This window comes from Microplitis mediator, chromosome 2 (genome assembly GCF_029852145.1).
Source record: "Microplitis mediator isolate UGA2020A chromosome 2, iyMicMedi2.1, whole genome shotgun sequence".
Lineage (NCBI taxonomy): Eukaryota > Metazoa > Arthropoda > Insecta > Hymenoptera > Braconidae > Microplitis > Microplitis mediator.
The window spans coordinates 23259996-23284969 of record NC_079970.1 but is presented as its reverse complement, the minus strand read 5'-3'; the positions used below and the strand labels follow the sequence as shown (position 1 = coordinate 23284969).

The 24974-nt window shown below is 34.8% G+C and overlaps 1 protein-coding gene across 2 annotated transcripts; it reads left to right on the top strand.

Annotated features, from left to right (window-relative positions):
* Positions 1-862: 862 nt before the first annotated feature.
* On the top strand, positions 863-24150 carry LOC130663385 (uncharacterized). Of its 2 annotated transcripts, none has more exons than XM_057462569.1 (3): positions 863-1014; positions 21582-21870; positions 22979-24150. In XM_057462569.1, exons 1-3 carry the CDS (start codon positions 951-953, stop codon positions 24096-24098), a joined length of 1473 nt encoding a protein of 490 aa, XP_057318552.1. In that variant the 5' UTR covers positions 863-950; the 3' UTR covers positions 24099-24150. The 2 variants fall into 2 exon arrangements, with proteins under 2 accessions (XP_057318552.1, XP_057318551.1); XM_057462568.1 differs by lacking the exon at positions 863-1014 and adding an exon at positions 19261-20500.
* The last annotated feature ends 824 nt before the right edge of the window (positions 24151-24974 follow it).

The window sequence follows — 24974 nt, the reverse complement described above, 5'->3', positions numbered from 1 at the left end:
TCCCCCATTATGCCGCCATAACGATTCAATAAAAACAATACCCGCTCTTTATATATATATATATAATAATGATAATAGTAAAAATAAGTATCATGATTAAATTCAATTACTAACAAGTCTTATGTACACTTTAAATATAATAAATTGAAATAAACTTTAACAAACATTGTTATTCTCTTCATAGTTGTCATACTTTACGACTCACGTTTCACTAACGACATATATATGTATATATACATTAAACATAAATATATATATATTTATATAGTAACTATACTCACGTGCCGATCTCCTTTTGCGAGTAAGTGGAATGCCACGCATCAGCAATTCGTCGGCTTTAACGTTTGTTTTCTCAGTGTGGTGGGAAAACACTGGTTATATATATGTGTATATATTTAAGAAAAAAAAAAAAAAACATTTATGTATCCTTGTTTATTCACGCGATATACAATTGCGACTAAAAAAAAGTCCATAGAAAATAAATGTATCTTTAACAGCGGCGGCAAAAAATAAATAATCGCGATTTAAGAAAAAAACACTTGGATTCCAGTAAATAAAAAATTATATATGATTGGTGTGCAGATATAAGTGAGCATTAATGGCAAAATAATATCAGGGAAAAAAAAATTTCATCCGCTGATTCTTACACATGATAAATTTTTTATAGACAAAACGATTTTTTGCTTGACTTTTAGCGCGGGATTTTTTAAAACAATTAAAATTTTTGAGCGGGAAAAAATTTATTTATGAGTTTAACGAATGTTAAAGTGGCCTTTGTTGGTATTGCAGCCTCTGTGTGGGCTCTGGGCTCGGTATGTGCTCTGTAGCTGCGGTGAGCGAGCGAACGGAGAAAACGAGGTTAATCCTGATGCTAGAGGATCTCACGGGAAGATGCTGCTGCTAAGAGGAAGAGTCTGAGTACCTTTACTTCTATTCTCTGTGGCCTGGTAATGTGCACTATTCGCATTCCTCTACCGCTAGAGCCTCTGGAGTCTCGAGGTAACAATCTCTGGAGTAAGTATACCTCTATATTTCGCTCTTATACAGTTTAAATGATCAGATATTATGCATTGTTTAGATTATTACCCATAAATTCGTAAGTACTTTGAATATTATGCTGACGTTGTTTCTTTTAAAGACATTTGATACTTAACTAGAAAATGAATGAAAAATGAAAAGCGAGGTTATTTACTTTTGTGTAAATAATTACAGTGTTTGGTGAAGTAAACACATTAATCTTATTGAAAGTAATGATCTATTGTTTCCTCGGTGATCATTATTCATAATGTAATTGTTATTAAAATTTTATGTTTCTGTGATGAAAGTTTATTCTATAGAAAAATTTGTGTGAAAATTTTTTTATTGATTAATCGGTGGATAGTTCTTCAATAAGACCTCAATTATTAGTCAGTTTATAATTTTTTATTTTTTTTGATAATTATAAACTATGCTATATAAAATTGGGAGATAATTAGGAGTGATTACGGTCTTTGATTCAATCCGAATTCATCGGAGTTTAAAAAAAATTGATCCGCATACGAAATAGGGAGTCTGTTTTTTCAGCAGCGTGATTTCGGAATGATCTGGATTTCATTTAAATCCGCATTCACTCAAGTTCAGAGTTTTAATATTAAAATAAACTTCCCTTCGGAGCGAATTTTACTCCGAGGGGATTAAATAAAAAAACCATTCGTTCACTTCACATTTAATTCGCTTTCACTCCGCTAATTTTTTACAGAGTAGGCTGAACATATTAATAAATATCTGTGGCAAAAGATTTGATTTATTTATTTATTCATGAATTTAAAAAAAAATTTTATTTACAATTTTTTATTTTAACTAATTTTTAAAAAATATCCCTATTAATAATTTTCACTTCTATATATATATATATACAGATTCTATATATACAGATGTATAAGGCAATGCCCCTGTCATCGTAGTTATGAAAAAAATATATGATAAGTTGTAGTTATTATTGATAATCATGGTCATTAACTGCTTTACGTTACTTCATATATATTTATATATATATATAGAAGCAAGTTGGTCTACCGTGTCTACACTTTTATTCGCGTCTATACGTAGCGCACCACTCTCACGGCTGGTCGGAGGGTGAAAAGACGAGTGGCGCCTACGGGAAAATGATTAATTCTCTACTCGTACCTCCCGGTTACATTAACATTTTAACAGAATATCACGGAAATATTATACCCTACAATGTTACTTAAAACTTTACAACTATTTATTTAAAACGCGTCAAATGTTAATGATTTTATAAACACGATACAAATTAAATATACACACAGATCTATCAAACCTAAAGTGTCTATTACGCAGCATACAAACATTATTTATGCTCTTGCGTACGCGAGGCAAAAAAGTTTAAAAGCCAACGGATGTACATACAGAGTATAAATATATACATATGTATATGTATATCTATATGTGTGCGGGTGAACGGGAGCTTGTTCGCTCCCGATGCTCCTGCTGGCATCGCGGTACTTTTTTTTTACCTGTGGATTTTAATTTCATGCTAATCCCATGCTAATTTGCTTCTACCAGCAATTAAGATAGAAAGAACGACGCGTCTTTCTTAATTAAACCTGTACACCACCGACCGTAACGTATCGTATTTAATGAAGTTTAACTCACTCGTCTTGCCTTTTTATTTACCTCAATTTTTCGTCCACTAATTTTCACGTTATTACTTTCCATTAGTCTCATCGAGCAGAAAGCAACAAAAAATTTAAAAAAAATAGGCGCGAAACAACATTTAGCCACGAAAGTTATTTTTAGTGAGTCCCGTGACACGCATATTATATCTGGCCGTAAATTGGTCCCAAAAATACACTGTAAAGACAGCGATGTTAAAATGAAATAACACAGGTGTAGGCGGTGTAACTTGGCGGTGTTCAAATACCGATGTTAAATCGGTTTAAAAAAAAACATTCCACGTACAGAAGTTAGAAAAAAAATGCATTACATACATTGAAAAAAATAATCGGTAGCCGTCACCGAAATAATCGGTAGCTGCTACCGATTAATTTTCGGTAAGAGCTACCGATTATTCGGTAACAGCTACCGATTATTTCAGTAGCTGTTACCGAAAATTAGGTAACTGGTTCCGAAATAATCGGTAGTGGCTACCGAAAAATAATCGGTAGTGGCTACCGATTACCAATAGGTAGCTGCTACCAATTATTCCTTTCAGTGTATAAAAAAATACAAAAATTTAATGAATATTATTTGAAAGAAATTTAAATTTTGCTATGTAATTATTTAAGTAACTATTTATGCTATACGTAATTTATTTGAAAATTACCCAATTTTACCCCCACCATTTCAATCACCAATAATTTAATTAATTAATAAAAAGACTGTTGAACTTTAGTGATCGAGTGAGTAAAAATTTTCACAAAGTTAAATATTTTTAACACCGGAAAATTTTTTGTAACACCGGTAAAGAATATTTCTACCGGCAGTGATGTTATTTCAACACCGAAAATTTTAACACCTACACCGCCTGGATTTACCCCGGTATGTTTTTACAGTGTACAGCCAATGAAAATTTGAATTCACTTTCAATTTTCGCTAAATTAAAATATTCTGCGATCTCTATCACATGCAGGAAAAAAAAATAGACTAGGACTATTCCCCAAGGCTGGCCGATTATCTCACCTCATTACGCAAATAAACCGGCACTAATAGCACAAGAACGTTTATCACATAAATAAACCATAATTATGCGTAACTGCAGTGTAAATTTGTCGGTTTAGTTTGTACATCGGAAATGCATTAGCAAACTGTCGTTTGTTTTGCACACACACTCGACTCTTAACTTAAGTCCCAGCTTGTAAATTCCTTATTCGTTTTATTTAACATTACACTCATTCTATATTTAGCACTAATTATATTTTAAAAATATGTACAAGAATATTTACATGACAGCCGATTTAAATGTCCGTCGATAAAGCTAAATTATTATTTTTATCCGTGCAAACAACCTCAGACCGCTACTTTATTAAACTTTAAATTACTTTGTTCATTAATATCGGTAATGAAAATTCCCAGCCAAACGATCTTACATTAGGGATCGCAAGCCTGTTTTACATTTGACGATCAGTGTTAAATCGACCAACTGCAAGAACGTGTACAAATAATGATAATAATAGTTGTTATAAACTAAATTCAATAATCTACAAAATCAACTACGGACTAGTCAACTACCCGACATAAGCCTGCCCGTAATGAGCCTCTTCCCCTCAATCGGCAGTTACTGAGTCCAAACAGCTTCTCCCACTCGACCATTGTTTTGAGTCTCGTACCAGAGAGCTCTTTATAAGCCTCCGTTAGGATAGTCAAAAGTATAAACTAAGAATAGGACAAATCAATGATCAAAATTTACTATCTGTGTTTTGCGGGGAATAATTTGATCAGTTTTAAGTAAAATGTGATTTATTGATCATAATTGTAATCATTAATTTACATTTAAAGCTTCGGTTACAATTTAAAAGTGACCACGCAGTAGTACGCGCCCTAAAACACATGAGAAACTAAAAAAACTGCGTCGAATGCCATCTCAAACGTCAAAATCAGTTTATTAGTTCAAAATCAATTATGAAATGTACAAAAAAAAATAAATTCTCGACTGAAGGTAAATATTCTTGATTCAAGAAAATTTTTTTGGAGACCTAAATTTTCTCAGATAAAGTAGAAATCTTCTCCAACCAGACGAGTTCTCTTGGCTCAAGAAAATCGTGACTTGGTTCCCGAAAACGTTTGTCTTCAAAAATATTTTCTTGACTCAAGATATCTGTTTTTTCTGTGTACCTCAAATTGAACCGATGTATCTTTTTTTTTAACTTCCCGCTAAGAAAATTGCAAATTAAAAGTGAAGGTATTTTCAACCGGCCTAACAAATTTTTGAGCTCAGCTTCAAAAATCACCAATAATAACGTTTCTGAGTTCTCTGAACTCGAAAACAGCGGGAAGTTTTTGGACTGGCCCACAGGGTCAACCGATGTTCAGATTTTTTTTACTGTAATTATTATTAGTGTAAAAATATGAGTATTTATTTTAGCGCTATGAGAACCAGAAAAATCGGGATAGTGGCGATTGTAGCAAAACGTAAATGTAACGTTTAAAATCGCATAAAATAAAACAGGCTTATAACGGGTAGTCGAGGATAAAATTAAATGCAAGATGGCGGGGAGACTGAACTTCCAAGAAAACTTTCCCCTACGTCCCCTAGACTAGGCTTATGACGGGTAGTCGGCTATATGACGCTATTATACTAAAGTATTAAAATAAATGGCGAGTTATTTCCAACAACCGATTATTAAACTGTAAAAGAGTTGTGGAGTGAACGTGGATCAAATCCGGAGTGAATGCGAAGCGGATGACTGCGTATTTACTAATCCTCCTTCGAATAAAATTTATTCCGAAGGAGAGTTTATTTTAATATCAAAACTCCGATTCGGAGTGAATGCGGATTTAAATAAAATCGGTAATTACTCCAGATCTACTACCGATTTTTTAGAAAGTACCGATCTCATTAGATCACGGATTACTGAAGTCACGTTACATAAATCCTCGTCCCTCATTCCCGAAGAGATTGGATCCACATACGTGATGTTTCATTACGTAAACTCTGACACATATCGGAGAGTATTGGGTTGATATACACGTGAGTTGGCGGCGCAAAATCCTCGGCCAATTATTATGAAAGCCATCAGGAATGAACGTTGACGGTCAATAAGACTTGACGTTCGGTGTGTCGTGCTTGAGATTTTTATCGCGGAATAAATAAACGACTTTTACGAGTTAAGTGGATGGAATAAGTGCTCGGTTTCGTTCTCTTTTTATGTTTTTAAGATTTACTTTATCCGAGGGACAGAGATAACATGCCGTGACTGACTACGTCAATCACTATCATTTAATTATTTATTCATTATAATTATTTTTTTAGCTTTTGTTCGACGTACTGTTCAATTGAAATATCAATCAGATCATGTTATTCCATTATTACTGTTATTATAATTATTATTACGGGTCTAAGCTAAAACAATAGGGCCTGAGGCAGACGTCGGTTTTAATGATAAATTTAAGGCTCGACGGCCAAGTAGTTGGAGGTTGTTTATTTTAGAATGCCGTATTGTAGAATCAAAGAGTGTCCTTCGAGTATTGGAAGACGAGTAAACGTGCTCGGAGAATAAGAAAGACCAGTCGCCCAACGCGATCATAAACCTCAGGGACGCGAGGCATATTAAGATGGCAATCAATAAACGTGATTTTTTATACGCTTTTATTTTATTTTTTTTATTTGTATACACGGCCGAGGCTTTACTCTAGCACTGTTTCAACGGTTTTCTTATTGTTTTTGTTGATAAAATAAAATATCAATTATTTTATAAAAAGAGTATGATTGTTACTCTCGGCTGTGTTTATTTATAGGTTTATTTTTAATGAAACAGAATAAATTGTGGATGTAAGTATTTATTCAACGACTCACATAAATATATGACGTGATAATTATTACATTGAATTTTTTTTTGTACGCGATTATTTGTAAGGGCAGGTTTGAATTTTTTTTTATTCAAGTACTGGGCATTTAAATATTTTATTACCGATCCACAATGAGTACGAAAGATATTTTTAATATCAGTATCTTTTGAAAGGAATAAAATTTTTATGACGGTGAAAATTCATTTTTCCCACTCGCTGTTTTGTTACAAGGGACGGCGACAGAGCAGTAAAATAATTTATTAGCAGTAGTTACTATGCAGGACTGCAATATAGTTGGAGACAATGAAGAGTAGTTTTGATGAAGGAAATAAAAGCTGTAATATTAGTTTTAGAAAACACTTGGCTGGGACTGACCGGGACGTAACTCGTCGTCCTTAAAATTGAATGCAAACTTTTTCATGGGCTTGTGTCCGTGTCTTTGAATACGGGAGTGAGTATTCCGACTCCGACGTAACGAGTATAGTACATGAACTCTGCACTTTAATGGGCTTCGTCACTCGTCAGTGACTCTATGATAATAACGCGAACTGTAACACTCCTGTGCTGTAGAACCCTACACTATTACTCGACTGCACGGAGTTTAAATCTGTAATTTATACTTCAACTGGGGCGTCAAGGATCCATGACTCTGATGGGCTCTGAGAATGCACTGTAAATTTAAGGCTAGACGCTAATAACTATGGAAAAAGTTAAATGAGGGAACAATAAAATGTTTAAAGATTTTAAACCACCAGACCGTAAATAGAATTAATGCGAGGAAAAAAAATACTTTAATTAATATCGTAAGATTTACCCTCATGGGAGATAATTACTACTCTGAAAAATTTGCTCTCACAATATTATTACCTAAGCTTTCATTTAAGACAGCATATAATCATTTTTTGGTCTTTACTGGGTTTTTTCGGAGGAGAAACTCGAAAAAGTTCAGTGAAAAATTTAATTTATCAGTCATGCGGCCATATGGGACATGGAGATGATTGGGTATAGCCCATGTAAAAAAATTATTGTTCATAATGAATTTAGATATCAATTTCATCTCGAAACTCAGATCATGACACAAATATGACTTTCATTAGAATTTGTATCATCAACTTTAATCACGTCAAAATTATGACTCAGTAAAATTTAAATGAGAGCTAAAAACCACTATGTCTACGGTATAGATACACGGTAGGCTCGCGCCATGACACTTCACACATATACATGTGTTTGAATGTGTACTTGGCGCGAGACACTCCCGTGTCTTCTAATGTGAGTTCATTCACTAAATTAATTTTACAATCGAAACTGATTTACGTAAATCAAGTACTTGATAGAAGAAGTTTATTGGTAATTTCTGAATCGATAAATTTGACAAATGCTTTGATTCAGTAAAAATTCAGTCAAATTTCTATCGAAGTCATCTTAAGTCCAATTTAAAGATGTAATAAATTAATTTTATAATTGGTACTGATTTACTACATGAAAAGTTGGAGTAAATTCATGATGAAAGTCATATTTGTGTCACAATCTGAGTTCTGTCATGAAATTCAGATCCTAATTCATTACAAAAGAACATTTTTTTGACACGGGAGGATGACTTCTTCACAGATTTTTTTTTAAATTTTATAATGCATTTCTTTAATTTGCCGACAGATTACTGCCCTTTCGACAAGGCAGAGTAATAACGTCTTCTCTTACAAATTTATAAGAAATTTCCATAATTTACCGACGGTTCATCCCTTTAACAAATTAGAGTAATCACGGACCCTAATGTTATTAATAAAATATATACTATGATTGGTTAGAAAAAATGTTTTTATTAAAATCCAGCATTCCCGTGCTCCGGAAATAAAACATTTTTTTTTTTCAAGTTTTATTTATCACAAGATAAATAAAATATTTGATAAAATTTAAAACTCTTATTGAAATGAGCGAGAGACGTTTTAAGTATTCTGTAACTTCCGCTCCGCAAAGAGCAGCCTCCTGAAAAAAAACTCATTGTACCGACAAACTGAATATTGAACACTTGAATCCCCAGTAATATTTATTAAGATATTATTATCATGTATAAAATTTATAATAGTAACCGAGCGTATGGCGTGCGAGGTCGTGAGTTACAGCAACTCGTGATTCCTGAACACGACGAGATGCACGCGAGAAACTCTGTAGCCTCACGACTCAGTATACAGCCGAGTACTGTATACACTCGATGGCGATGCACTTTACTTTCCTACACCACTATTACTGCAACCAAGACAGCTTTAGAACGAGCACGGTTACGGCCACGGCCACGGTCATCAAATGCTCTTTTACCCGGCCATACTGCCGGAAATTATTGTAATCGCCTAGAGACGTGTCTAACTCAAGATCACGAACTTAAGACCACTTTTATCCTTGAAAACTGTTTCCGCGAGTGGAATTTTTTATCAACACACCTCTCGCTGTCGTGCTTCCATAATTATTGTATTAATCAACACTATAATTATTAGTAAATTGCTTTCATAACCTCACTGTCTGTGTACACAGCTCACATAACCTCCAATTCATTAACATTCTGCTTAACTTTATAATTTGAAAATAATAAATACTCAGTAAAAAGTTGTATCGCCGTTAAATTAACGCAATTACGACATCAAACAACAACTCAATCAGACAATTTATTTATCTATTTTCTCTCAACAAATCCCATCAGCTAAATAAATAACTGAGGGTGAAAAAATTGATGTAACTTGTATCGGTCGTGGTGTATATAAATATATATATATATATATATAAATATATAAGTAGTGTAGCTATGTGATGCAGTGGTCTCCGCTGCTCACGCTGGGCTAACCCGGGACATACTATCGAGATAAGAAAAGAAACGATTCTCGAACGCCGATCAAGAGGTTGTTTTACGATAGAGGAAGAGGAAATTGCTAAGATCGTCGTACAAGGATAATGGGAGACTTGAACGATTAGAGTGCAATAAAAGGTCGTCGGTTCAATCCTCTGTAGTCTATACACTCTGAGCGTAAATCCATCCTCAAGAGCCAAGATACTTCCGAGTTTACATCTTCCATACCTATATTTATTTATCTAATAACGAAAGTATCAATTACTGTTTGAAAACGCCCTGCAGTGATGACTTTTTTTTTTAAATTCAACTTTTAATCTTCAGTCAATCGTTTTTTGGAAGTTTCGTTAATTTTTTCCCGTAAATAGAAACAAATTATGATCTTCTGAATGGAATTTGCTAACGGTTTTTTATAGAGTCCTCTATCAAGACATTCTTCGACTAGTGCAACAAAAGTAAAGTTGATTTACGTCATACTTTAGGTGTAATTGTAAGTACATACATACGAATTTACCCACAGACCGACTGAAAGTACCAGAATTCAGAGTATACACTGCAAACTCAAGTGTTTTATTTCATGTTTTAAAGTAAAACACTGAGGTGTTTTTTTAATCTAAATGTTTTGTATTAAAACGTTTTAAGTGATTAATAAAATTATCTTAAACACTTTAGTATTTAGTTTTAAAACATTTCATCTGTTTTACCAATAAATACACTTCAAACTGTTTTATAATAATTGATTTCTGTCGAATGAAATCGACGGGATAGTGGATTATCGTGCACGGTAAGAAATGCATGGCGTTCAACACCATGCTGATATGGTCTCAAGACAGATACTAAAATAGTATGTAAAATATTCCAAGACAGTATTGTAAGTCCCAGAAGTATGAGGTTATTTACTATACTGTATAGTACTGGAGCTATTGCATTGCTCATACGTATGCATAGCAGGCACGGCGAAACAGCATGGTCCTGAGACCCATACTACAATGACGATACTAGTTTTTCCCGCCATAATTTCTGGCGTGTCAATCAATGTATACTATCATATTATCACCAAAACTATATAGATGTCGTTAGACTAGGTTTATTGGCCAGAAACATTGTGGATACGGCAACGCAGTATAGGCCTGACGGCCATACTGACTTGCGGCGTTCGCGCCAACTATTGCCGATGTTACTATTCCCGCAATGGTTGAATCATCTATGCATACAATTTTATAACCTATAAAAATCTTCGATACCATACAGTATGGCGTTCACGCCCATACTGGCATAGTAATATCCGCAAAATATTTCTTACCGTGTGATTCTTCTTCGTGCAACGCATTTTTGACGCTAATAATAACAATTATTATTTGATAAATTTGAATATGATAAGGTTATAAAAGTGAGAACAAAGTATCGCGTGACTGCGGTGGCTTGAGTAATCAGGCATATAAAATTCAATGAAACGTGTGCCTTGTTAATCAACGGCACGTTTTTTGATCAGCTTCATTAATGATCCCCTTCAGTGCTTCGCAAGAACTTGACATTTTATTCATTCGTATTACTAATGAGCCACGATCTTCCATTCGGTTATTTATGTTGTTTTGTTATTTATCCTTGTGAACGTCGACGATCCACCAGAGATCCTTTATCCCTACAGATATTTATTTATTTCCATGACAGACAACAAGGGTTATTTATTATTATCCTTATTATCATTATTACTATTCATATTTTTTATTTTTTTCAATACTATTTATATTGAACACGAGAAAATTATTCTGATCGATAGAAATAGCCGTGGATTGGTATCAATCACGTCATCGAGTTCTGATCGATTTTCTTCTTACTCTCTGTATCTACATCTTGCGGTTGATCGTCTTGGTATTATATATATATGAGAGTTGGTGATGCAGGTGGAAACGGTTGGTATACTTCTGAAATGTAATGGTCGGCGACCACCGTGGCGAGAATCCAGTTCGTGGTCAATGATGCTTGAGCACCACGCGCGCCACCAGTTTATTATTGCGTTCTCTGACGTTTTTCATATTATATACATATATAACTATATAACTATACATGTTTATACTTTACGGTTAAATAATCTCGAAGCTTTTAGTCAAATATTTTCTCAAGATATTAAATAAAAAAAGCTATGATACTATCCGTGTACGTGATCATGAAAATTTTTATGATTGCACGGTAAAAAATATTTTTTACTACTAAGCTCAGAAGTTATGGAAAATTAAAGTCACTTAACTCAAACAAATTTGTTTTTATACATAAATTGAATTGATATTTATAACTGAATTTTTTTATCGTTAATTAATTGAGAAAAATTTTAATCTATTAAATTAGCGTTTTTTTAAAAGACTTTTCTAATAACCTAGAGGCCTCCAAACATCTAACGGCCGCCTTAATTTTGGTCAGAATCGCCGTCTAATAAAAAATTCGATCGAAAATCTAGACTCGCACGGAAAAAAAAAATAGGCGCTGCAACAGGACGCAGTTATTTATTTTTTTCCGTGTAGGGCTCGGTTTTGTGAAAAAAATCTTTTACCTTTAATTTTATGAGTTAGCATTTTTCCAGAAGACTTCTCTGATACCTCAAAGGCCAATAATAATTAGTGATATATCTCAGAAATCGGAAAAATAGGATCCGCGGCTGCCTCATTCTCGATTGTAAAATGATATTTTTTGATGACTACGTTAAATTTTTTTAATTATGACTCTCTTAATTATCAAAATGTGCTGAACAATGATTGGGGGTGGGGGATATGCCTCAAGGGTCTTAAGTCCTGAAAACTAATTGTTTTTTTTTTTCGGCGGATATTTGAGGGAATCTGTCGTACCTAGGTCTTCCCTAAACATAGTAAACACTAAAAATATAATCTCTCGATTGTAAAAACATGAAAAAAAAATCTAGTATTTCTTACCGCGAAAATATTTCAAAATCCACCGATGGTTTCAATCACAATAATAAATATAAATTAAATCTCGGAAAAAAATTAACTCGATTAATTTATTAGTGATAAGTATTGAATTGTAATAAGCAATAACTAAAAAAGTATTGTTAGAAAAAATCAAGTAAACAACAAATCAATTGAATTAATTCATTAAGACTTTAATGTACATCAATTGAATTTATATATATAAGGTATAAAATACCGATGATGAGTTAAAATTACGAAGAATGGTTGTAAAAATAGTATATAAATACAAGTAATTCATTGTGTAAACAAAACTCGTCGTGTCTGGTGTGTGCTTTATACATTAAAATAAAATAAAAGGACAGCGAAGCAAATAATACATCGGAGACGAGGCGAGGCGAGATCTCGTATAAATCAGTTGGACGCTTCACAGAATTTTTCCCCCATTTACACACATATTTGAGCCACAACATCACCTGTCATCCTTCTTCGGCATCCTGTTTACGTGTGTTCCCATCCCGCAAAAAATTTAAGTGCGAAAGGTAGTCCAGATTATATATATAGACACCAATACATCAACTTGACCAGCAAATGCTACAGCATCCAGCCACCGCACGCTCATGCAATTGGAACACCATCTTTACATTATATTAATGAATTTAGTCCGCGTGGTACTTAAGGTTTATATATATATAAATATATAAATACAGATGTATGTGCCACACAATTTAACATTTTTTTTCACCTCGACAGCAAATCTGATTGTTATTCTTGCTCTTATTCTCTCATTGCAATTCGATCATTTAGTTTTTTATATACTTATTTATTTATCGTCGGATCAAACCTTTTGTAGCCGCGAGTTGCTTATAATACTTAATATATTTCTTGCTTATCATTTAAACTGCGCCACGGGATACTTTGCTAGTACTCGTGTCTCAACACCCACTGAATATCTAGATCATTTGATACTGCAATAAATCACCTATTATTTTATTCTTTTTACCTTTATTTTTGTTTATTTGTTTTGATACATGTTAGAAATTTTTAAGCCTACTGGCATATTCTGATAGAATTAAATCCAACTCGAGGCGCGACTAGAATACTATATAAGTCCGATTTGAAAAAAAAATCGCGAGGTCAGATTTATTTTTCTACTTAGATTTCTATAGAAAAATAATAATTAAAAAAAAATAGTAATTTCATATTTATTTTAAGGTTCGTCCTGGGTAAAAATATTTGGCCGGAGTTGCTAAATTTGGCTGTGATCACACCGAAGACATAGAATTTTATTCAATAAAGCTTGAATTTGGCCAAAACCATAGAATTGTATTTAATAAGGTCTGAATTTTGCAAAAACCATGGAATTTTATTCAATGAAGCCTGACTGGCCAAAACTATAGAATTGTATTTAATGAGGCCTGAATTTTGCAAAAACCATGGAATTTTATTCAATGAAGCCTGAATTTTGCCAGAACCATGGAATTTTCTTCAATGAAGCCTGATTTTGGCTAAAACCATAGAATTGTATTTAATGAGGCCTTAATTTTGCAAAAACCATAGAATTTTATTTAACGAAGCCTGAATTTTGCCAGAACCATGGAATTTTATTCAATGAGGCCTGAGTTCGGCCGAAATCATAAAATTTTATCGGAAGAGGCCAAAAGTTTACCAAAAACGCACCGAAATCTCATTATTTTTAAAAAACAGGTCAAAAAGTGGCCGATAAATTGAGCCGGCCTATTTTCGGTTTTTCTGAGGTTTAATTATCGGTCATTGTTCGACTTAGCTAGTTTTCAACCTAGTTTTCACTACCTGGGCATTTTGCCGGCCACTTTTTGGCCGAGAAAAAATTTCATTATTATTTTGGTTTGAAATTTTTTTTACCCGGAATTGAGCATTTTTTTGCAACGCTCTGTAAGTACCGCAATCTACTACAGCGACAATTTTTTTTGTGTGGTCGGCAAGTTCTAAAATTAAATATTTAATATAAATTTGATCTAGATTATATATACAAGTTTTTAGAAGTTGTAAATTAGAGTTAAAATATAAAATTTTAAATTTATTACCTGATGATTAGATCGAAAGTAAATTTAAAATTTATAAAATAGTCTCATATTCTCATACTTTAAAGGACTTAATCAAATGTAATCTACCTAAATTGAGGACGGAGTGTAGGTCACGATAACTAGACATTATCTGTAGAATTATCGTCAGCATATTAAATTAATAATTTATTTTTACAAACCAAAGCTCTATTTCTCTCAACTACAATCTCGATCTCGATACTTAAATTCTTAAATTTTTTATACTTATTTCAACAATTAGTTACTTATACGCTAACTGAATTACTGTATATATTTTATTTTATATTATCGATCACGCAATAAAACAAAAATATTCGTTCGCGTGACAATATTATTAATCCGCCGTTCAATTAAAATTTTTCCACGCTTTTATGTACGTCGTTTAATAACATACAGCATATATATAAATATATATAGATAGCAAGACTGGTCCATCGTCTCGAATCATGATGTGATTTCAAGACAACAAAAAGTTAAAGAAATTTAACTCGGCAATTAATATAATTTAATATATATGGCAAAGTGGGGTAAAATGAGTCGGTGTTTCAAAGAAAATTTATTGTTTCAAAAAACATAAAAATAAAATGTAGAGTAAGTTGGCTCCGGGTAAAATGGTCAGCTCATAAGTTTCTTGAAATTTTTTTTTTTCTATTCAAATACTTCCATTTACTGTAGATCAGAAAAATGGGATACGTTGGACATAAGAAGTATAACCTCATAAAAATTTTTTTAAATTTACTTATTTCAAATTTTGCCGGGAAAAAAGAAATCAAAACTCAATTATAATTTAAAAATGGAACAGTTTTCTATTTTTCGAGTTTTCTATCAAAAGTCAATTATGCATAATGGCGGGAATTGGCAATTAAATTTTTTTCCGTTCAAAAGTATGTCTCATTTTGCCCCGGCTGTGTATATAGACATATATACGTATATGTATGTCGGTACCGGAGGAATCGAATCAAGTGAAAGAGCAGTAGAGAAAAAAAAGACAACAAATAAGTAGCGTTATACTACTGACCGTAGGATGGGATTCAAGTACTGCATTCAAGAGTCAACACACCACTTATATTTGTATATATACATATATATGTGTGTGTACCAACAAACGATGGAGATCGAGACCCCGGTGCAAAAGGCTTATAAACGACTGGCATTAGTATCGATTCACGTTAATACTATAGACGATCTGATTGCAAACGAGGGATAATTAATCCAGATTGAACGCGTTCAAGGATACACTATACAGTGGAAGCATTTGTAAATTTTATTTTACATCGAATTAAAGTTTAAATATTTGAAAAAATAATATGATGTTTTTATCTATCTATTTATTTATCGTTTGAAAATAATAATAAAGCAAAAATAGATTTCTCGGAGGGTTTTAACGATATGGGATCCATCATAATAAATAATTCAAAGTTAATGAATAGTTATCCATTATCTTGATTTTATTTTTTTTTTATTGCTAAGAAAATATGCCAGGACTCTAATTACATCAGCCAAGAGGTGCATTATTTATCTCATGTCCTTTCAGCGGAATACTGAGCTCTTCGCTAATTGATCGATGTACCCGCTGTCGGAGTTACGCGCGCATTTATTCAACTCTCTGTCCTTACCGGCCAGAGGAAGGATGATCGATACGGCAATTAAAGATGACGAGATATCATGTCGCAGCATGAGTTTCTCTATCTTATATATATTTATATACATTTTGTGTGTTTGTCTGCGGTTCCCGGTCTCGATGATGCGCTCGGTAAGTCCGTTTACTTTCCGGCTCAAAACTTGTACAGACGAGTTAGCCAACTCATCTAATAACTCGACTTATGTTACAGGAAAAAAACCCATTCGTTAATCAATTAGCATTTTATTATTATCTTTTATCTGATTCAATATCTCTGAGAAATCGATCATTTTCTTTCAATATTTATCTGTAAATACATTTGTATATATATTTTTTTTTTTGCTGCCTAGAACAAGTTTTTGAAAACTTGATTTTTAGAAAATAATTTTTTTTCACTTTTGTCGATAAATAAAAAAAATTTGTCTTATCTTTTAAAAATAAAGAGAAGACTTTTTTTGGAAGATAAATAAGAAATTTTCTAAATTACCCGATTTTTTAAAAAAAATTTTACTTCAATCTGTAAAATTATATCTTCGCTTCCTTTCCAAGCTTTAATTTCCTTCTTCATAAAATTGCTCGTCAATTATTTCAAAATTATTTAATACCAACATAAAACTATTTTTTAAAAAAATTCCAACATCCAGAAAATAAAAATTTTCAAAGTATAGACTCGCCGCAGAAAAATTAAATTTTTTCACATTAATACGTCAGAAGTAACTCAAATTACATTCATCTGAGAACGATTCTCTAATTAATCATACATGTGTACCCCGAGAAAAAAATTTTGCCACACTACAAAAATTCAAATTCAAATTCAAATACCAGCATAAGCTATAAAAATTTCCTGATGACCACGAAGCACAAGACTGAAAAAATTTGAACTTACTGACCCTCGTCTACTTCCCGCTATTTTCTTCCCACTTGATCCGCGATTTCAATCGTCATTTAATTTTCCGCAGCGTCACCCATTAAAACGACATTTAGAATATTTATTTCCCCATTATAAAGCTTTATTAATACAACATATAATATAAATTGTATTAGGTACATAAATTATACAGCAAGATCTCCTACTCGGGATGATACAATCACGCAAACTCTTTCTCTCAACATATAATATACCCACCACATGCCCTCGGTCCATTCTCTTACTTACCGTGATGGAGGACGATGCCCCCTGACCGTGGTATAGGTCAGCACAGCAGACGGAACTGAGGATGAGGAATTACTGTTGCTCATTCAATCTTCCTTATGGACCTCTGGTCATGTCCATGTTCATGTCCTACCGAGGCAGAGGCACAAACACGTCCCATACCCATACCCCCACAGAATCAGCGATATGTCAGTGCTCCAGGCCAGTCCCCAAGCTTCGCGTAAAATTATACCTTTTTGTGCACCCTCATTAGTCATCACCATTACCAACACCCGCAAATACTCAGGCAAACTAAATAAATAGATAATAATCTATACTAAATAACTCAATAACGGAAAACATCTTCACCGCACAGCATTACGTCGCCCGTAATACACGAGCTCTTAAAGTTAAGTAATCTAGCGGTCACGTATTTTTTATCAGCTTTACTTTTTATCATCCTCATCATCATTATTATTATAATCATTATTACTATTATTATTATTTCACTCTTAACCTCAGTGTTCCTGTACACCACTAACTGGCGATACTACAACGAGATATCGCATTTCTTGAGGATAACGAAAAAAACCATTTAAATTCCCATGCATCGTGTATATTCATGTACGAGGGCTATAGGGCGTTCTTATATAAGCAACGTGTATTTCCAACACCCATTCTTTCCTATCTAACATTTATATACAAACTACAGCTTCAACTACAACTACAACTAGGGAATAAAATCCACAGAAACTAACGAAACAGCACTAAACTTAAAATATTTAGCTACAACTATCTACATACTTGAACATGTTACACATGAATATGTAATTACATAATTTTATGTTAGGTCTAAGTAAAAAAAATAATGTATGAGAATAGCGCGTCATTATTTTTTTTTACCATCTTTTTTTCTAGGGTGTTTAATTTTTTCCGACACAAGTACACGCTAAAATCTGTGTACATGCACTAATATGCACATATATGTGGTTGTGGGTAAACATACATATATATGTAAATGAATAGATGTACAAGGAATAAAAATTTTTATGTAAAATATGGTGTAAAAGTTTGTTAAGATTTAAAGTTTGTGTGCTTCTAGTAACATTGTTACAGTGGTGTCGTTACTCAGCTTTTATTTCAAAGTCGTAAAATTTAATGGCAGTCCACTTGAGTAAGGCTAGAAGGTGCACATCCTGCAAGATGTATAAAATTTAATGTAGAGTGTGTATGTACTTATAATACACTGTATATATATATATATAGATTGTATGCATGTGTGTACAATATAAATATAAATAAATGTGCATCGATTTAAGTTATTCACTTCCTGCAGCTTGTAATGAATAATTATCGAGTAATTTATAGCTTATTATTATATTTCCAGAAGCACTCACGGGTTATCGTGATAAATAAAGTGATAAAAAATTATCATACAGCTGAATGCCGGTGGATATATATACAAGTGTCAGTTGTATGTCGACAATTACATCCGCGGAAGGATATATTTCTCAGGATCTCCCCGGAATAAAGGGCTCCGAGGCGGTTACCATAATACATACACATTTATTTTGAGGTCGTTGTACTTTAAACCGCAAGACCCGGTGCCTTTTCCGTGTTAAATCTTGCGTGATAAACCTGGGGTGCCCTCCTGTCTGACTTTATTCTCGTTATTCAATTGCCCGTAGATATTAATCCCGCGTGTACTCGAAACGTCATTAGTCATTATCATTAACTTTCCCGCTTATAGAGCTATTTCGAGTTATTAATTCCGCTAAATATCCGTGACACTCGACGATTCGACACATCTATTTATTATTAATAACGATGGCAATTAAAAATATTTAATTATAACTATATTCAATTGGTTGCGCGGGCTCGAGACAAAAACGATGCAAATCACGATGACTCGGTGGTTCGAGCAAGGCCTTGCATTCGATGGAAATATTATTAAAATTAATTATTCAATGATTAGCATGCCGATACAACGTAATGATGACGATAATGACGGCGACGACGACGACGAAGACGAGAACGGTGATGATGAAGGATCGAACGAGGGTGATGGAAGTATTTCTCAGCTCGCGAAAGTCTTCACAAAGCGCGATACTAGTAGAGTATAGTGTACGTCTTGTAGATGTAGAGAAGCCAAAGGGGGATCCGAAGCTGGATCCGAGCAAGTAAGCCTCTGCTAATGTAATGTACAAGAGGCTCTACTGGGAACCGTGTTAACCGGGCAGTGTAGTCTTGTGTACTAGAGTGTAGTATACTATCGCGCAGTACGCTTTCGTCTCTCGCGCAAGCAGGATTACATCTATTCTCAAATCCACTCAACTCCCCACGTGCTTTTGTCATTTCCGCACCCCAAATCCTCAGTTTATTTATTTTGGTTTTGTCACTTTTAGTTTTTGAGCTTTTTGAGAAAAATAATTTTTCTGTTTTTGAAATTTCATACTATCGCGGTTTCGCGAAATTCCGCGGTTTGAGATGACAACGTAGTAATTTTTTGTGGTGATTAAAAAATTGAATCGGTGGGTGATGTGAATGATCTCTGTGACCATAAATGGATTTGTAATTTGTGAGTCGGCGAAATTGTGTGGGCTGTCATGTGGTACCGTAATATCAGCTCGAGTTGAGATTTTGCGTGAGCGATATGTAATAACTATTGAAATAAAATATAAAAATATTAGTGAGGTGAGGTGAGTTGAGTTTAGTTGAGTTGAGTTGAGTTGGGTTGGAAGATGTTAACACGAGAATTCTAACGCGTTGGTGTTAGTTATTTGCATGTATAGACACTCCCATGTGATGAACGAGTATTGAAGATATAGATAGTTGAGTAGTTTGCGTGGGTATTGAGTGTGTACTTTTAAAACGGTTGGTGTTTATGTTTTAATTTTATTTTTTAATTTGTCTACTTAACACGGATACGCCAGAGAGCCATTTCTCATGGGCGTGAGGAGCTCGTGTGGGGAAAGGACTAGGCTGCGATATGAAGAGTGAATTAAATGGGGAAGTGAGCGAGAACAGAGAGAAGAGAACGAGAGACGAGTGGACAGTCTTTGGATTGGGAGGCTTGTTTGTGAGTTAGAGGAAAAGATTTTGCTATTGACAGAAGTGTATGACGAGCGCATGTACGTGTGCAGATGCAAGACACTGTACCACTGCTGGAAGTGGGTCCGCATCCGCGAGCTTCTATCGCATGGACAATAACGGAGATGTTGGTATCATATACTGAGGAGTGGTCTTTTTATTGAGAGGATATTATGTTAGTCGTGGGTATGAGAAGATTATGCAGAGTGGGATTGGCCGCAGCCCTTGTAACTGCGTTTTTTGTTCTTACTCTGGTGGATATGCCTCCGCAGATCGCGGAATTACCCACGGATTTATCACCTACACCAGGTATAATTTTATTGATATATGTTACTGTTATTATATTTATATTTGTATCTGGGTACTGCTGATATATTTACTATCGTGGTTTTAATATTTCCCAGTTAATTTTTTTTTATCGACTGATTTTCGGATTTGAAAATTGAAATTTTTTGTTTCACTTTAAAATTTACATATCACAAATTATTAAAGCAAATTTTGAAATTTACTTTTAAAACACTTCGGGCTTTTGGCTGCAGTTTAAAAAAAATTTCGTCAGGTTCAAAATTATGAATTTTGGAGATGGAAAATTTTCATAATGAAAATCTAAATATTTTCTGCAATTAAAAAAAATAAAATTCTTCTGATGAATTTAAAAAAAAATAATCTTTGAAATGAAAATATAAAAAAAGTGCAATTGCGAAAAATATATGCAAATTGTCATCGGAATAAATAACGGCTAACAACTCGAGGGAATCGGATCAAATGCCGCCAAGGCCTTGGCGTCCTCAGACACGCGTAAATATTTAATACAATCTGGCAAAAAGGCCAGCACGAGAAGATAATAAAGAAGAATAACAAGATAAGACTAGACTATAGAGTAGAGCAAGAGGCCTAGAGTAGAGTAGCACAGTAAATTCATCGGTCGCCTGAATAAAGACGAGAGTAATCCCCACGGTTGTTGTGCAAAAACGCTGTAAATAATCAGGGAGACCGTGGGGTTTTTTTTTACCGCAACATAAATCTTCGGTTGCACACTCCAGCACTACCGTCGCTTTCTCTCTCAGTTGTGTCTGGATCGACGACGACTCAAGTCGCGTCGGGGTTAGCAACTTCGTTAGTCAGCTATAATTTACGATTACTGGACAATCACCTGCTCAATATACTTGGCAGATTGCTTTCGCGATACAATATACAATAATACTAGCTTTCATGCCGCCCGTTGCTGCCTCACTGCATGTCACACGAGTTTTATTTACAGAAATATTAACCCAGCCGGGCCTCGTCGCGCCTTTGGCCCCCGAGCCCCCACTAAACCATAAATTAAATTTTAAAAAAACATCCACTCCCCGCCCGATGGTCTACTAAATGAGTATTTTAATTTTTACAGCGACGGCTAGCGAACCACCAGGTACGCGGAGCATCGTGGCGTATTCATGGGCGCGAAGATTGGCGCTGGATTATCGGCCGTCACGTGAATGCAGCAGAGCCAGCAGCAACGAGACATTATCGAGCAGTTGGTCCGCCGATGCCGAGAGGACTTGGCTCGAGTCTATTCCCGGCCACTTATTTCTCTACACTGGTCACTTAGATATTAGAGTACTTGGATACCCAAGTGTACGAGTGATTGGCGTTAAACGAGAGCCGACAGGGTCTAGCATTCTCTACTGCACTATTTGGTAAATAATTGGATTTATTTTATCTCCACTCGCCGCACGATAGAATATCTCAGGGGCAAATTCCGAGTGAGCTGATGTTTATTTACCCTTAGGAATTGATATTACTGTGGGTTGAAAATTACGATTTTCATGTCCTCGAGGTTTTTTTGAGCGAGAAGTTCTATACTCAGTCTGGTCATAAAACTTTTTTAGCCAACTTCGTGTTGGTACTGGAGTTAAAAAGGCGTGAAAAAAATGTCTAAATAGGCTCCTTGTTCTCTGGATTTTTAACCGTAAACTTTTGTACCATTAATTATAAGCTGCATGCTAATAATCAACACTGAGGCCGAAATTACTTAGTATTGTACGTGATGAGAATTTAGGAGATTAGAGTCTTGCGGTGATTGGTTTTTGATGACCCAAATTACGCTTTAATAGTAACGGACTGTTGCTGTTATTGTTATTTGTGAATAACATGGTACAGAATACGTGGATAGTAAATTAGATGCTCGACTAAGGTGGTCCGCGGTGTCTTTTGTAGCTATTCCGAGTCTCATCCTTTAACGGCAACTTTCTCTAGGAAAGTAATTGCGCCAGGCTGTCGTTTGAGTCGTGGTTCTGCGCTGTGCTGTGGTAGTGTGAGTCTCTTGTGTTCTTTTCTTCGCGAGTATCTCGTGGACCGTGTAACGGATCCTGGGGGAATCGTAGCGAGGTGTAAAAGCAGGAAAAGGTAGTTTGTGTAGTGGTTGTAGTCGTTAACATAGTACCTCGTTTATGCCTCAAGGAGAATATTTTACTTTTTTATAATACCCATTAAAAATTATTTAGCTTTATATTTAAACCGGCGATGAGGATTTTATGGTCATTACATTAATTTGGATTAAAAATAGACTCCGTGACTGTTAAGAAATGAATATAATAAGAGTACTGGCTATACTGGATGAATTCTTTGTTGCTGTTTAAAATCATTGCTCTTAAAATATTTATATTGCGATGATGTTGGATGATACTTATATTTTTTTACGGCATAACTTAAAGAAGTAGATCAGAAAAAATGACCATTATAACTGTACATTTAAATGAATAAATTAAAATAATTTATTAACTGATCGACTGTTGGCTGTTACAGGCAAGAAGATGATGAAGGAGTCCATTCATACAGTATGGAAGCCTTAGTATCCGACATCTGGGTGGATGAGTGGGGCGGCACATCGACAGACTACACTGGCATCTTGATAACGTGCCCACTTCCCCATTACGTGACACCCCCCACCCGAGTGTACGTGGGCCCAAACGCGTGCTACCAAAATCCTAGTCATAGTTTAATTGTCAATAACAATGTTAATAACACAGTGATACCCAAAACAGAGTTTACGTTGTGCATTAAGGGCCTGGACTTTGACGAAGACATAAGTCATCGGCTGATTGCCTTTTTTGAACTGTCCCGCATCCTGGGTGCCGGGATGTTTTACGTCTACGTATTCAACGTCCATGAGAACGTGACGAAAGTGTTGAAACTGTACGAGAAATCAAATGTCGTCAGATGGTTCCGTCTGAACTTACCTGGTGATTTGCCGAACGACGTGAAGGCAAGACGGCGGCTCTTCAGCAGCGATATTTGGATGAAGAGGCGCATGGAACTGATACCTTACAATCACTGTTTCTACGACAACTTGTACAGTTCCGAGTTCATTGTGCCCATCGACATTGACGAAATAATAATTCCTATTAACGTGAGAACTTGGTCAGAATTAATGGCCATCGAAAAAAACAAAGCCGGCAATTCGTTTTACGATTACGCTTCCTATGCAGTGAGAAATGTTTACTTTTTTCCGGAATTGCAAAGACTTGATAATAACAATAATAATGATAACGATAACGGTAATAGTAATAGCAAAATAACAAGTACCGTTGACAATGACTCACGTTTGCTCAATTATTTTCATACACTGAGAACATCAATTGTGTCCCCGGAAGGCGACTCGGTCAAGAGTTTTGTGTCTACCGAGCGTGCACTTACCATTCACAATCACTATGCCTTAACAACACTAAATCCGACCTCAAGACGTGTCTACCATTTAGATCCACACCAAGTCCTCAAGCATCATCACAGGCACTGCGACAATGATCATCTCGACTGCAATCTTCTGATGAGGGACCTGACTGTCGACCAATCTGCTCTCAAATACATCCGCGAATTCAAGTCAAGAGTCAAATTTGCCTTAAGTTATCTCAATGCTTCCATGTAGAATTTTATAACAAAACCTTTTCCTTGTTAATAAAAAAAAGTCTTAATATTTTTTTAATGCATATCTTATTTTTTACCCCAGTGCTTCATTTAAAATTTACTTTCGTAGCCTCTTTACAGGAGATAAGGGACCCGAAGAAGAACTCAACGCCGGTTGAATAATCGCTCAATTTGCTAGCGCAGACCCGAACCCTCGAGGTAGGTCAGTTTCATATTTATTCGGTCGTCTAGGGCGCACTCTCTGTCAAGTAAAAGGGTAGCTTTGTACACTTCCGTATAACAGCGTGACACAAAGCCCTATAGGTGAAATCGCGGGCATGCGCTTCGGGAGTTTAAATACTATCGAGGATGTTGTCAGTTCCTCGACACGTGGGTCCTCAGTCGTAATTCGGAAGCGGGCGCACACAAAATACTCAGCTACGATTGCTGATAATAGTGATGATTAATTTGATAGCACAGTACAATGAAACATAGCTTCTCGTGGCCGGATTATTTGGTGACGTTGCGTGTCAATCCGATAACAAGGACTTACACTATCGTTAATGATATTTATTATCCGTGTGTAGTTAATGAAAACGGTGAAAAAGTTATTGCTGATAAAGACAATAGTCGAAATGATACTGGTGGCAATTGTAGAGAAGTGATTGATTGCAAAGTTAATTTAGCGACTTTGGCAGAAGATCTGTCTTTTGTAGACGAAGTTAGTGCGATTGAAAGTGGCGATCAATTGCCGTTGAGTGACGTTGAGCTGAAAAATACCCGAGTTATTTTTACGATTGGAGAAAATTGCCCGGTTACGAGTGTTGATTCTGTAAATCAATCAGCTGATAAGTTCTGTGACGAAATAAAACCCGTGATTGAAAATATTGGAGAAGAT